This window comes from Lissotriton vulgaris, chromosome 12 (assembly GCF_964263255.1).
Source record: "Lissotriton vulgaris chromosome 12, aLisVul1.2, whole genome shotgun sequence".
NCBI lineage: Eukaryota > Metazoa > Chordata > Amphibia > Caudata > Salamandridae > Lissotriton > Lissotriton vulgaris.
Genome location: NC_141700.1, coordinates 21461600 through 21475230, shown reverse-complemented (window position 1 = coordinate 21475230; position 13631 = coordinate 21461600). Strand labels below are relative to the sequence as shown.

General features: G+C 44.0%; 1 protein-coding gene across 4 annotated transcripts in view; it reads right to left on the bottom strand.

The window, feature by feature from the left end:
- LOC147673089 (uncharacterized) overlaps window positions 1–13631 on the bottom strand; it is a 45607-nt gene that overhangs the window by 15971 nt on the left and 16005 nt on the right. For 2 of the 4 annotated variants that reach the window (XM_086946787.1, XM_086946788.1), the window contains exons 3-6: window positions 9487–9693; window positions 8167–8364; window positions 4857–5057; window positions 791–985 (exon numbers count right to left, since the gene is read on the bottom strand). In XM_086946787.1, coding sequence (XP_086802913.1) covers window positions 791–985; window positions 4857–5057; window positions 8167–8364; window positions 9487–9693 — 801 coding nt within the window. The remainder of the gene's footprint in view (window positions 1–790; window positions 986–4856; window positions 5058–8166; window positions 8365–9486; window positions 9694–13631) is intronic. The other 2 variants (XM_086946789.1, XM_086946790.1) reach the window with 1 other exon arrangement.

Genomic DNA, 13631 nt, shown 5'->3' with positions numbered 1-13631 from the left:
CAGTAGTTAGAACAACTTCCATCTGTTGCCAATAGCCTTGCCATAGGTCTTTTCCACATAATGAGGAGCCAGACAGGCGCCTCTTGGCCTAGGTGGGCAACGGGGTGGCGCTACAATGGAAAGAAATGCGTCCCCCTCCCCCAGCATCTTCTGCACCTTGAGAGCAACAGACGCTTTGGAGGAGGACCCCGGACACCATTTCTAATCCTGGTTCTTTGACTCAAGCAAAGGACTCTGGCAAAGCCTTGTTTCCATGAACCACATTTTCCTTATCCATCATATGCCACGCCTAAATTTTAATGAATACACTTACATTCAATCTAGAGACAGCTTCGGAAGAAAATAGGTTCATGGCAGAGCCATGTAAGGACCTATTACTAGAAGAACAAGGGAGTGGCGTTTATTAGGAGGGCATACGAAAATCAGTATTGTTGGCACCGATGCAATACATGCTAGTAGAATGGGGTTGCACATTACATGTCCGTACCTGGAGAACATTCGGAGGCACCTGTTAACTATAAAAGTACTAGATGATGTGGGTGAAGGTCGAGGCGCCTTGACACATCAGTGTCAGGAGAGGCTACCAGAATAAGTACAGATGCCCTCACAGACGGGTATGTTTAGAACTGAAACAGAAAATGGTTCAGTTGCTCACGCTTGCAGTAGGAGGCCAAGGTATGGCAGTGCTCCAAGCTGTAAGTTAGGAAAGTATATTTTAGGCCACCAAACGCGCACTAGCAAACACAAGTGGGGCTCCCCCAGCACCGGCTCAGCATTTCATGTTGCTCACCTGACGGTTTTTCTTCGTGTCAGTGGAGCTGCGGCCGGTGAGCTGCAAATCCACCAGGTTCTGCTGTTCCTCGTTTTCATATTCGTCGTACACCACCATGCAGGTGCCCGCCGCCTCGTCGACTGATTTAATCACAGCTGAATACACGCGGCCATCCCCGGACCACAGCGCAGAGCAGCGGTCACCCACCTTCCACTGAGTGATCAAAGAGAGAGAACATATTCAGACCTTGAAACCACAACACTCACTTGCTTAGGAATTCAGTTTTCCTCTTAGGCCACAGTCTTAGTAAATTACAAGCAACTGCAAAGTCCCAGGGCTGGTGGATCACTCTGTGGCATCTTATTTATAAAGGGATCATAGTAGACATTATGAAGGTTTACAAGATGTGAGAGACACACCTTGTAAACAAAGCAAGGTTTGTGGTCCTTCTGAAACGAGATTTACCCAGTTCAGAAAATAACTTTTGGTTAATTGTGTGATAAAACCAAGGTGTGTACCCTTGTGCAGAGGAATGGACAATCCTAAAACAAAAAAAACAAAGCCACATTCTGCATATCTTAATTTAATAAATTGATCCAAAAACCTGCAGCTCCCAAAGGTCCTTCACTAGAGGGCTGAATTGAGATGTTCGCATAACAAGATAAAGAGAGGTCTTCGCGGTACAAACCAACCCCATGGCACAGTTATTGGAATTTTGACCCCTTGCTCTTTCCCAGCGAAACAATTTGAAGACAACATATTCTCAACAAATTATAGCACAACTTTTTCTTTGCAGTACAGGAGATAATTGTGTTGACTAAGTTTGGTAACATCCTCAAATGATAGCTCTCAGATTGATAATGGATTAATTTAAAGAACATTATAGAGATTAAAGACCTCTTGGGGCACATGCATCAAGCATATTTGCCTTCGCCATCGGGCCGATTCCGAGAATCGGCCTGTTTGCGAAGGCAAAAAATTCTTTACAGATGCAGCCAACCCTGTTTTGCGATTCGGTAACTTGTTACCAAATCGCAAAATGGGTTGCGATTCACTATTAGGAAGGACGTGTTTAAGACGTCCCTTCCTAATGCCGAATCTCATCGGTATGTAGGAATGTTTTGTGACCGAAATGCGGTCACGAAACATTTGCATTTTACCACCTACTTTAAGTAGGTGGTAACCTATTCGCAAATTGGAAGGGGTCCCCAAGGGATCCCTTCCCCTTTTGTTAATGTTTGTTACAGCGTTTTTTAAGAGCAGGCAGTGGTCTCACAGAACTTTTCATTTCACTTTTTTAAAGCATCTCGTTTTCCTTTAAGGTAAAAAACTGGCTGCTTTACAAAAAAAAACATTGCTTTATTTAAAAGCAATCTCCGGACATGGTGGTCTGCTGGCCTCAGCGGGCCACCATCCCCGTGATTTTTGCGATTCCTAGGGGGTCGCAAATTGCGATCTACCTCATTAATATTAGGGTATAGCGATTTGCGAACCCCTAGGAATAGCTATCTGAAACTCTTTGAGGTTCATACAATGAAAATTGCGATTACCCAATTGCGATTCTCAGGAACTCGGAATTAGGTATCCGCAATTTACAATTTTGATGCATGTAGCCCTTTGTTTGCTAAACAAAAAAAACACCAAAAGAGGAGAGCAAATTCACTTTCTGCCTCCATTATAGGAAGTCAAACATCATTATTTAAAACCTTTTTTTCACAACCGATTACGAAACAAAGTAATAAAAGATGTATGAATACATTAGGAAGCAGGGAACGTGTTGCACTCTAGTTGAAATCTACATAGTTCAAGAAAAAGAAGCAAATATTGGGAAACCTACTTTCACCTTCTTGAGACCGGCAAACATTTCTGAATCTTTCCTATCTTAGACTCCGAGTCTGCCACTAGTGTGGTTAGACCCTCCTCCTTACAGCAGGACTGGTAATCCCTCCTGCTGCTCAAAACACTGTTAGACCCTCCTTCAGTCAGTACCATTCTTAGCCCTTCCTCCTGTTAATAACGTTGTTAGTCCCTCCTTCTGCCAGTAACACTGTTAGACCCTCCTTCTGATAGTAACACTGTTAGACCCTCCTTCTGATAGTAACACTGTTAGACCCTCCTTCTGATAGTAACACTGTTAGACCCTCCTTCTGCCAGTGACAGACCCTCCTTCTGATAGTAACACTGTTAGTCCCTCCTTCTGTTAGTAACACTGTTAGACCCTCCTTCTGCCAGTGATAGTTAGACCCTCCTTCTGCCTGTGACAGGCCCTCCTTCTGTTAGTAACACTGTTAGTCCCTCCTTCTGTTTGTAACACTGTTAGTCCCTCCTTCTGATAGTAACACTGTTAGACCCTCCTTCTGCCAGTGACACTGTTAGTCCCTCCTTCTGTTTGTAACACTGTTAGTCCCTCCTTCTGATAGTAACACTGTTAGACCCTCCTTCTGCCAGTGATAGTTAGACCCTCCTTCTGCCAGTGACAGACCCTCCTTCTGTTAGTAACACTGTTAGACCCTCCTTCTGCCAGTGATAGTTAGACCCTCCTTCTGCCAGTGACAGACCCTTTTTCTGATAGTAACACTGTTAGACCCTCCTTCTGCCAGTGATAGTAAGACCTCCTTCTGCCAGTGACAGACCCTCCTTCTGATAGTAACACTGTTAGACCCTCCTTCTGTTAGTAACACTGTTAGACCCTCCTTCTGCCAGTGATAGTTAGACCCTCCTTCTGCCAGTGACACTGTTAGACCCTCCTTCTGCCAGTGACAGACCCTCCTTCTGTTAGTAACACTGTTAGACCCTCCTTCTGATAGTAACACTGTTAGACCCTCCTTCTGCCAGTGATAGTTAGACCCTCCTTCTGCCAGTGACACTGTTAGACCCTCCTTCTGCCAGTGACAGACCCTCCTTCTGTTAGTAACACTGTTAGTCCCCTCCTTCTGTTTGTAACACTGTTAGTCCCTCCTTCTGATATTAACACTTTTAGACCCTCCTTCTGCCAGTGACAGACCCTCCTTCTGTTAGTAACACTGTTAGACCCTCCTTCTGATAGTAACACTGTTAGACCCTCCTTCTGCCAGTGATAGTTAGACCATCCTTCTGCCAGTGGCACTGTTAGATCCTCCTTCTGCCAGTGATAGTTAGACCCTCCTTCTGCCTTTGACAGTTAGACCCTCCTTCTGTTAGTAACACTGTTAGACCCTCCTTCTGCCAGTGATAGTTAGACCCTCCTTCTGCCAGTGACACTGTTAGACCCTCCATCTGCCAGTGACAGTTAGACCCTCCTTCTGTTAGTAACACTGTTAGACCGCCCTTCTTTTAGTAATATTGTTAAACCCTCCTTCTGCCAGTGACAGTTAGAACCTCCTTCTGTCAGTAACACTGTTAGACCCCCCTTCTGTTAGTAATATTATTAGTCCCTCCTGCTAGTAACAATGTTAGACCCTCCTTCTGTTAGTAACACTGTTAGACCCCCCTTCTGTTAGTAATATTGTTAGACCCTCCTTCTGCTAGTAACACTGTTAGACCCCCCTTCTGTTAGTAATATTATTAGTCCCTTCTGCTAGTAACACTGATAGACCCTCCTTTTGCTAGTAGCACTGTTAGACCTTCCTTCTTTTAGTAATATTGTTAGTCCCTCCTTCTGCTAGTAGCACTGTTAGACCTTCCTTCTTTTAGTAATATTGTTAGTCCATCCTTCTGCCAGTAACACTCCTAGACACCACTTATGCTAGACAAGGTGTCAGCCCCGTACCAACCTGGAGCCTCCGTTACCTCGCTGCTTCCTGTCTTTTTGTTGTACCTTGCTTCTGAGAATACCTTTGTTAGATTCTGTTTGAGTCAGTAAGGCTGGCAGACCGTTCTTCAACCAGTCATGCGGTTAGCCCTTCACTTGCCAGGGACACCGTTAATCCCTCCTTCTGTCAACAACCTTGATAACCGACACCAGCAATGAGTGTCAACACAGACTTCCCATGACCAGTACCATGGTCAGATCACGCCCCAACCCATACTTCTGCCAATACCCGGTTCTAAGCACAATCTTCTACAACGGAAGGATGTAGACTCAAACCAGCCAACTATCACTCACTTGTGTCATCGTCGGAGAGGAGCTTTCATCGCTGCTGCTGCAGACAGACACAATCTCATCCAAGTTGTGCTTTTCTTTGTTCCCGTAGCCATCATACATGACCACACAGGTTCCAGCCTCATAATCGATTGATTTCACAGTGGCCGGATAGACGCAGCCGTCTTCAGACCACACAGCGCTGCAGGCATCTCCAACCTTCCACTGATGACAAAATGGAGAGCAGAGATCATGAAATCGCAAGGCTGGGACTTCTGAGAGAGACTAGGATCCTACGGGGCTCATCATCATGAAGGCATGAGAAACCCTCGAAAACAGTTGATTACACAGTTGCATTTTGACCTGACCGCACTCAAAGTAGAGGAACGTGAAGCTGCATGAGTATATATGCCCCAAGCTCATGGACTTTACCCACACACAGAGAGAACGCAGAAATACAAGCACGGATTTACGGCTGCCAGATGACAGACACCCATTAGGTACTTCCCAGTCTTACGAAAAACACACCACATATTGTGTGCAAAAGCAAATAAGGCCTAATGCAATAAGCAATACATAAAAAAATGATCATTCTTCTAAGACCACCCTTTAAGTGTTGTATAACAATGTGTCTTCTGTGTCAAGGAAGCTTGCACTGCTGCCGGTGCTGCACTTGTTCTGTACGTGAGGGAAGCCTCCACTGCTGCCGACTGTGCCCGCTGATCAGTATAGGAGTGAAGCTTGCACAGCTGCTGGGTGTTCTGTAAGAACACACTGCACTGCTGCCGGTGCTGCACTTGTTCTGTATGTGAGGGAAGCCTCCACTGCTGCCGACTGTGCCCGCTGATCAGTATAGGAGTGAAGCTTGCACAGCTGCTGGGTGTTCTGTAAGAACAGGTTGCACTGCTGCCGTTGCTGCACTTGTTCTGTATGTGAGGGAAGCCTCCACTGCTGCCGAATGTGCCCGGTGATCAGTATAGGAGTGAAGCTTGCACAGCTGCTGGGTGTTCTGTAAGAACACACTGCACTGCTGCTGGTGCAGCACTTGTTCTGTATGTGAGGGAAGCCTCCACTGCTGCCGACTGTGCCCGGTGATCAGTATAGGAGTGAAGCTTGCACAGCTGCTGGGTGTTCTGTAAGAACAGGTTGCACCGCTGCTGGTGCAGCACTTGTTCTGTATGTGAGGGAAGCCTCCACTGCTGCCGACTGTGCCCGGTGATCAGTATAGGAGTGAAGCTTGCACAGCTGCTGGGTGTTCTGTAAGAACACACTGCACTGCTGCCGGTGCTGCACTTGTTCTGTATGTGAGGGAAGCCTCCACTGCTGCCGACTGTGCCTGCTGATCAGTATAGGAGTGAAGCTTGCACTGCTGCTGGGTGTTCTGTAAGAACAGGTTGCACTGCTGCCGTTGCTGCACTTGTTCTGTATGTGAGGGAAGCCTCCACTGCTGCCGACTTTGCCTGCTGATCAGTATAGGAGTGAAGCTTGCACTGCTGCTGGGTGTTCTGTAAGAACAGGTTGCACTGCTGCCGTTGCTGCACTTGTTCTGTATGTGAGGGAAGCCTCCACTGCTGCCGACTGTGCCTGCTGATCAGTATAGGAGTGAAGCTTGCACAGCTGCTGGGTGTTCTGTAAGAACAGGTTGCACTGCTGCCGTTGCTGCACTTGTTCTGTATGTGAGGGAAGCCTCCACTGCTGCCGACTGTGCCTGCTGATCAGTATAGGAGTGAAGCTTGCACAGCTGCTGGGTGTTCTGTAAGAACAGGTTGCACTGCTGCCGTTGCTGCACTTGTTCTGTATGTGAGGGAAGCCTCCACTGCTGCCGACTGTGCCTGCTGAGCAGTATAGGAGTGAAGCTTGCACAGCTGCTGGGTGTTCTGTAAGAACAGGTTGCACTGCTGCCGGTGCTGCACTTGTTCTGTATGTGAGGGAAGCCTCCACTGCTGCCGACTGTGCCCGGTGATCAGTATAGGAGTGAAGCTTGCACTGCTGCTGGGTGTTCTGTAAGAACACACTGCACTGCTGCCGTTGCTGCACTTGTTCTGTATGTGAGGGAAGCCTCCACTGCTGCCGACTTTGCCAGCTGATCAGTATAGGAGTGAAGCTTGCACTGCTGCTGGGTGTTCTGTAAGAACACACTGCACTGCTGCCGGTGCTGCACTTGTTCTGTATGTGAGGGAAGCCTCCACTGCTGCCGACTGTGCTCGCTGATCAGTATAGGAGTGAAGCTTGCACTGCTGCTGGGTGTTCTGTAAGAACACACTGCACTGCTGCCGGTGCTGCACTTGTTCTGTATGTGAGGGAAGCCTCCACTGCTGCCGACTTTGCCCGCTGATCAGTATAGAAGTGAAGCTTGCACAGCTGCTGGGTGTTCTGTAAGAACAGATTGCACTGCTGCCGGTGCTGCACTTGTTCTGTATGTGAGGGAAGCCTCCACTGCTGCCGACTGTGCCAGCTGATCAGTATAGGAGTGAAGCTTACATCGCTGATCGGGCTGTACCTGGAGTGAGCACGAGCGAAGCTAGCAGTGGAGCTGCCTGAATTGTACGTGATGGAAGGTTGCACAGCTGATACCTGTTCTATGTAAGTGTGGGGTTGAGCATGTGTGTGAGAGAGAGAGAGACAGACTGAAAGGAAAAGACCTGGAGCAAAAGAAGCTCTCAGAATGAGAGTTAGAGACAGATGTAGTTGTAGAGAAAGAGGGAGAGAAAAGGGAATATAAATCGGGGGAATAGAAGGAGGGACTGAAAGACAAATATAGAGATGAGAGAGAAAGGGGCAAGTGTGAGTGAGAGAAAGAGACAGGGAGAGTACAGAGAGATACAATTTGTTTTGACGCTGCTTCAGCAATACCCAAGAGATAAATAACCGGTGTGACTAGATATGCAAGGCAAGGTTTAGGGCAGGGCCACGAGAATTATGCGATTTTGTGGCTACTGAGTTTTCCACATAATTATGGATTTGTCACAATCTAATATCTGCTCCATGTTTTGCAGGTCTTGCAGATCAAAAGTTACTAAACATGTAGTAACACGTGTTGCCACACAATGGTACTCCCTTGCAAAAGTTCACTGGTCACCTTTCCAATTGCCTTTTGTTACATAGGAGAGTTTTAAACTGGTACTAATGAGGTGGAACTTTTGTCCAGGCAGTGTTAAGATGTGTAAAAAAGCCAAGAACTAAATAATGTAGTGATATGGTCACATAATGTGCTGTAATATGCCACATAATTTGGTCCACCCATGTCGCATAATTCCTGTGGCCCGGTGTTAGGGTAATCTTCACAACTGAAGTAACGCCAGCAAAAAGAATTAAAAAGCCGGTTGCTGGTTACCCTTTTCTGCGGTTTTGTCTTCTCGTCCCCAGGTGGGCTTGGTGGCAGCAAATTCTCTAGTGTTTGCTCTTCCTCGTTTCCGTAGCCTTCGTACACGAGCAGGCAGCTGCCTTCTTCCTCATCCACAGAGTGGATGCGTGCTGGATACACCAGTCCGTCCTGAGACCAGACGGCTCTGCAATCATCCCCTGCCTTCCACTGTGCAGCAAAATGCAAAGGACAGTACAGTGTTGAAGAAAGAAAGCCACGGCAGTCAGCACGCTTAGTGTAAAACAGAGCCAGGGGCCGAGCACAGAACCCGAGCCGCATAATCTATGTCCAGGGTAATAATTGCCAAGAAGAGGCGTCTGTGCTAGAACAACTTTTCAGATAATGCGAACTTGGTAAAAGTCCATAGGCTTCTTACCAGATCCCTGATCTTCCTACCAGATCCATGATCTTCCTACCAGATCTATGATCTTTCTACCAGAGCCAAAGACCATGTACCATATTCTAATAACTGAGTGACGGGGTGTGGACTTAGACTCATGACCATCGCAGACTCGGGCAAGAATTCAACCTGGGGGCAAGCGACGCGGCCAATGGTCCTCCCGCAAATCATTTGGGTAGCACCTGATCCGGGCCCAGAGTAAAAGTCCTGGATCTTTAGCCCTTAACGGGACTAAGCAACAGATCCCAGGATTATAGATAAATAACGTGGGAAGAATAATCAGAGCTCAGCACTGAGGATCACATTCAGGGCAAAGCGTCTGATGCCAGAGAAGAGGACGCAGCCACAGAGCGCGGCGACAGGAAGCGCCATTCTATAGATGCTGAGAGAAAATGGAGCTTTCGGTGACATACGAAAAGCCAACAAAATGATCATAGCTTGGAGCTCACGTGAGCCAGAAGCAGGACAGGAAAGCACTAGAGCACACAGGCTCATCATTTTCATACACCAAATATTCTAAGAAATACTATGTTCCAAAAGAAGAAAGATAATGCCAAAGGCAAACACCAATAAAAAACTATAATAATGTTCTGAGGTCAACCAAAAACACATTTACATGTTGTCATTAGAAACGTAATGAAATACAGTTTGAAACAAAACAACACTGAGAAAATAGCGGGGAAAATCACCACTTAAAAAGCAAGACAAATCAGAATAGACGAGGTCTATGGCATATGTGTATTTATGTAACTGGTTAAGGAACACCGCGACTTTGTGGCGTTTCTCAGGAACACAAGGATTTTCAAACTAAGGCATCTTTAGAAACAGTGATTAGTTGAGTCTGGCGTTGGGGGCATATGTGCTCGCTTAGTGATGGCTACGCTGCTCACCGTGGAGTTCTGTGCTGCTGTCGCCTGCTGTGGCGGCGTCTGTGATGGCTTTCCATTGCTACCCGCTGAGTTGTGCAGGGGGGGTGTAGAGAGGGCCGTTGCAGGTTTCTTCTTTTTCTTATCCACAGCCTCCTCCCTCTGGGTGTCCCGCTGAGAAGGCGCTGCTCCCTCTGCTCCCCGACTCTTCTCACTGCACCTTAAGATATCCTGCAGAAGGTAAAAAGTTGGGCCACATGAGGATTGATCAGGGCACGCTTTGGAGGGGGTTTAGGGAGAATAAACCCCCTTAAAGCACAAGAAATGAATAGGGACCAAGACCCAACAAGATCACACACAACGCAGAGAAATTCATGAAGGTTACTGTGAAAAAATAACTGAAAAGCACGCGGTTAAAACAGTCGAACATTTCCATTCTCACATTATAGAAACCCTCCAGTTCTTTCTGCTAAGTGAATGACCATCCGAAATATGATGTTAAGAAGGCTTAGGGACACGTTTTCAAAATTACACAAATTACACAAAAATAGAAAAATTGAGCATTACATTTTATAAACAAAAATCCTGCAAACAAATATAGAGAAACAGGAATGATTGATTGATTGAAGGAATAGGCAATAGTAGGATTAAGGAGATGCCACTATGTTATCTTCATACTAATAATTCACTGCCCACATTAAGTTACTTTACTATTGGGTCATTCAAAGTGGAAACAGAAGACGGTGACACCTGAAAGAGGAACACAACATGACAAACATGCCTGAAAATTAATGCTAGACATCAGTTCTCTGTTCTTCATGCCCTAAAAGGTGAGAGTTTGTTTCACCTAGTGTCACAAAAGCTATTTTCTGCAATGAATCCTTCCTGTTCTAAACCATAAATAAACACACTTAGATTGCAAAAGCCAGACAGATCACTCAAGAAACAAAACCTTGTGCCTCTGACTTATTATCCCAAATTTGGAAGCATTGAATGCAAGAATTGAGGACATAGGGAGTCCATGGGTGTTTGCTCCCGAGAAGCATTCCCAGCTAATAAAAGGACTGATAGCTAAAGGATAGTTTCAACTCTCAACTGCTCGCAAGAGGGCACCCTGGCACTCCTCAGGTGAAATCGCCGGTCACAAAGTGGCATGCAGTACATTTACACACGCCACCATAGGAGGGTGTGCTCTCAGATAGGGGCTCTCGGGCAACCGAAGGATGTTAAGTTGGAATGCTGGCTTGTAAAATGTAACCATTTCCAAAAAGCCCACTGATAAATAATCATGCTTGTGGCGAGTCTCCCTTTGAGTTCTTGGTGAAGATTACTGCCAAAAGATCCTTTTATGAAAACAACAGCACCATATCAATATTTGCATCCATAGTGTGCCGCCATTGCCTGAACGATTGCCCATGCAATCACCGGATACACCAATTGGGCTTGCAATTGTTTGTTTGGAAACATGCTTTTAAAGATCCTTTTAAAGATCCTTTTAAAATATATCAAATCAACACTTTCATCCAAAAAGATTTTTTTAAAGCTTATGCATTACTTTCCTATAATGTTTTGATAGTCTAATCCAAATATATTTTAAAACCAATCTTCACCAGCAATAAACCAGTTTTTGAAATCACACAAAAACCTCCCTTGCATTCAACAAGCAAACAGCAGCATTAAAGAGAACAACAGACGGAGGACCATTCCTCCTCGTTACTTCCAGAATAATCCTGCTAAAAACACAGAAGTAACAAGGAACAAAGACGATCCTCCTGGCGACAGTTTCACCGATGTCCCACTTCAGACATCAGCACTCAAATCATAAACAGGCCCCCAAGTGTCACAGAAGGACAGACAGCCGCCAATCTCTTCCTAGGCTGGGTAACACAATCACGTCTAGCACAGTGTTCCCAAGCATTTTAAGAAGCACCAGAACAAAGCTACATTTTTAAAGAGTAAAACTGTAATTCAAAGCAATTCAATTCAATTTGTTTATTTGTTACGGAACTCCAACGGAGGTCCACAGAAATACACCAATACAATAAAAGAAACATGCTTTATAACAAATACAAAATTCTACCTTAAGCAATCAGCATTACATTATACATACCAACTAAACTAAAACCAGAAAATCTGTAATTCAAAGCATTATTACATCAAATAGGAAAACTCAAACCATGGTCCCAAAAATAAAATTACTCTCCCTTCCCCAGCTTTTTGTCCGACTGGTTGGTTCAAAGAGGCCTCCCGGTGAAGAATAATAGAAGAATGCAAACCGCACCAGTGCCCATTGTAGCACTATTACCAAACAGGAACCAAACACAAATTGTGCTCATTTCCACTCTGCCCAAACACTTGCCAACATCATTTATTTGGAATTTGACATAAAAAGTACAAAAGGGTCGAAATGTGGGCGCAACAATGAATCAAAGAAGTTTTATTTATTTATTTTGCCCAGAAGTCTACATTAGGTGCAAAAATACAGGGGACACGCGGCACAAATGTTATTTGTACTTGTGTTTTTGGGTCTGCAATTTTAGACACTGGGTTCTAAATAACTCCATAGTCGAGCTAGCCAGGATGCAGGAGCTCCCCTCAGCAGGCCACGTCTGTGCCTTTAACTCATGTCAGGGCCAGGAGAAGGAGACTTGTTAAGGCTTCCCCTCTACACAGTGAATTACCAAAATATAGTGGAAAAAATATTGTAATAAAAAAAGTCAAAAAGATTGTCTACTCAAAAATATTGTGGGAAACAATATAGAAGTTAAGAATATGTTTTTTGGAGAAGTGGAGAACAGGAATAGGATGATCCATTTTGCCAATTTACTAATTTGTCTTTTCTTTTTAGCTGGGGTTTTTCTTTATTTTTCATGATTGTGTTTCTCAGAAATGTTATAATATGATGCTAAAGTGTAGTTGATTTAAAGCTCCCGGCAATATTTGGGCGAACATATGTAGGAGGCAATATTTGGTATTTGCATTGTTCTGTAATGTGTGCTTTCTTTTGAAATCTAAAATAAAATATAATTAAAAAAAAAAAAAAGAATATGTTTTTTAGACATATAACGATTTTCAATATCGTTGAATATAATGTTTTAAAACGGCTACAGAAAATTTGTGTTTTATTAGAGATACATATTAGCTATTCTATCACAAGGCATTATTATAGTAGTATTTGTTTAATTTTTCATATGAAATGTATTTTTTGTCAAATGTATTTAGCAAGGTTTAATTTAGTAGGTGATTGTTCAGTTTGTAGGGAGATTGGGTGAGAAGCTATTCAAAATGTAAATTATTGTTTTTAATTAATAATTAATTTTGTATCATTTGAATTGGCAAATACGTAAATTTACATATTTTAATTGTCTGTGATTTTCAATTAATTGGTCATTTAATTATGACATTGTGTGAGTTTTATATGTATTGTTTCAATTGTAATTGTTTTATTTAATCATTATTTTAATATTAATACGGTTTAATTTTTATACGGGTTTATTCATTTCATTTGTTTGTTGGGGTTTATATTTTGGGTAGTAGAGATGGAAGTGTATTTATTTTAAATATTAATAATTTTGACAACCTGATTGAATACATTTTTATTTTCAATATGTGCAAATGTTTTTACAATTTTCTATATTTGCATTAAAAAAATGAATAGAGGGAATAACAAACCTGCTTACGTTGGAGAGAGAACAGTGAATTTGACCCGTCCAAAGCCCAGCATTGTCCCTAAACTAGGTGAGGTTGGAGTGGGAATAGTATATCTCACTCATCCAAAGTCCAACAATAGTGGAGATTTGCTCCATTGTACGTCAGTGGAAGGATTTTCAATATACAAAAGGCCGCTTTCCCTCATCTGTTAGTTTCTTACCGATATGGATCTGTGAACAAAGTACTACTGGAGGTGATCATTCAGTAAGAAATACCTTGCCTTCCTTTCGGACCACCCATTCCCTCCACCCTCGACTCCAGGCTAACAATAAGAAAAACAACCAAGAGGAAAGGCGAAGATTGCATTTGGATTCATTTTAGGTTTGAAAATCGATCTTTCCAAGTTAACTCATTTCCTGATACTCTCTTTCTCACTTGCTCTGTACAGCGCACTCCATTGATGATTTCTATGCATCTTTCGACGATAATCCCTCTTCCCATAGTGTCCAACAGGTATC